This window comes from Meleagris gallopavo, unplaced genomic scaffold (genome assembly GCF_000146605.3).
Source record: "Meleagris gallopavo isolate NT-WF06-2002-E0010 breed Aviagen turkey brand Nicholas breeding stock unplaced genomic scaffold, Turkey_5.1 ChrUn_random_7180001858500, whole genome shotgun sequence".
In the NCBI taxonomy this organism is placed as follows: Eukaryota; Metazoa; Chordata; class Aves; order Galliformes; family Phasianidae; genus Meleagris; species Meleagris gallopavo.
In genome coordinates, this window is record NW_011124444.1 from 1 (window position 1) to 1,021 (window position 1,021).

The 1,021-nt window shown below is 70.4% G+C and overlaps 1 protein-coding gene across 1 annotated transcript; it reads right to left on the bottom strand.

The window, feature by feature from the left end:
• Window positions 1-8: 8 nt before the first annotated feature.
• LOC104915898 lies at window positions 9-1,015 on the bottom strand. Its single transcript, XM_010726851.3, has 2 exons — window positions 722-1,015; window positions 9-637 (listed from the first exon to the last, which is right to left on the bottom strand). The coding sequence occupies exons 1-2, from the start codon at window positions 824-826 to the stop codon at window positions 110-112; spliced, it is 633 nt and encodes a 210-aa protein (XP_010725153.2). The 5' UTR covers window positions 827-1,015; the 3' UTR covers window positions 9-109.
• Between the last annotated feature and the right edge of the window lie 6 nt (window positions 1,016-1,021).

The following is a 1,021-nucleotide window of genomic DNA, read 5'->3' on the forward strand; positions in this document are numbered from 1 at the left end:
CGCTGAGCCCCCGGCGCAGCACGATGCAGGCAGGGGCCGGGGTTGCGGTGCTGCCCTACCTCTCCCTGGGTGCCCAGCCAGAGCAGCAGGAGAGAGCCAGAGAACAGAGTCAGCGAGGCCAGGTGCGCCGCCACCCCAAAGCACAGAGCCCGGCACCCAGCCCACGAGGCTCCCACCCACCCCAGGACCCCGCACTCTCAATGCACAGGACCCCCCAGCAAGCACGTGGATCTCCCACATCCTGCACGCGTGGGACCCCCCGCACCCTGCACCCCACACCCAGACAGATGCACCAGCACCCAGAACTCTGCATGCACGGGACTCCCCCACGGCCCCCCAGGTGCACAGACCCACCCCAAGTCCTGTGCAGTGCCCACCCCCTGCACTCAGGCACCCCTATGTACCCCTCAGCAGACCTCACACAGGCCGCAAGTCCCCCTTCCACGTGCCCAGAAGATCCCACACAGCCCCAGACGTGCCGTCCCCACCACCAGTCCCCATGCCCCCACCTGCCACTGTCGCGCCCCACACCCCAGACGCGGATGCTGGCCACGGGCTGTGCGTGCAGCAGGCTCTGGTCCTGCGGGTCCACCAGCTTCAACGTCTGGCTCTGCAGGAGCAGCAGCATGGCCCGGCCCTGGGAGGGCAACATCAGGCTAAGGGGAGGTGTGGGCTGTGGGCAGCGTGGGCCGGGGATGTGGGATGCGTGGGGGGCACTCACCCCCCCCCACGCGCCGGGCGCGTCGTGCTGGTGCAGGGACAGCTGGCGGATGCAGTTGTTGACAGCAACGCTGCTCCTGCCAGGTGCCAACTCCTCCTCGCTCATCTCCACCCAGCCCAGCGAGCGCACGGCGAAGCTCTGCGGGGCACGGGGGGGTGGGCACGGCACGGCCCCCACGACCCCACGCAGCCAGGGCAGCACTGAGCCCTCCCCACTGCACTGACGGCACTGCGCCCCTGTGACGCCGGGGCAGGGGGAGCCGGGCAGGAGCCCCCCGAAAGGTGAGGGCAGCGCTCAGCC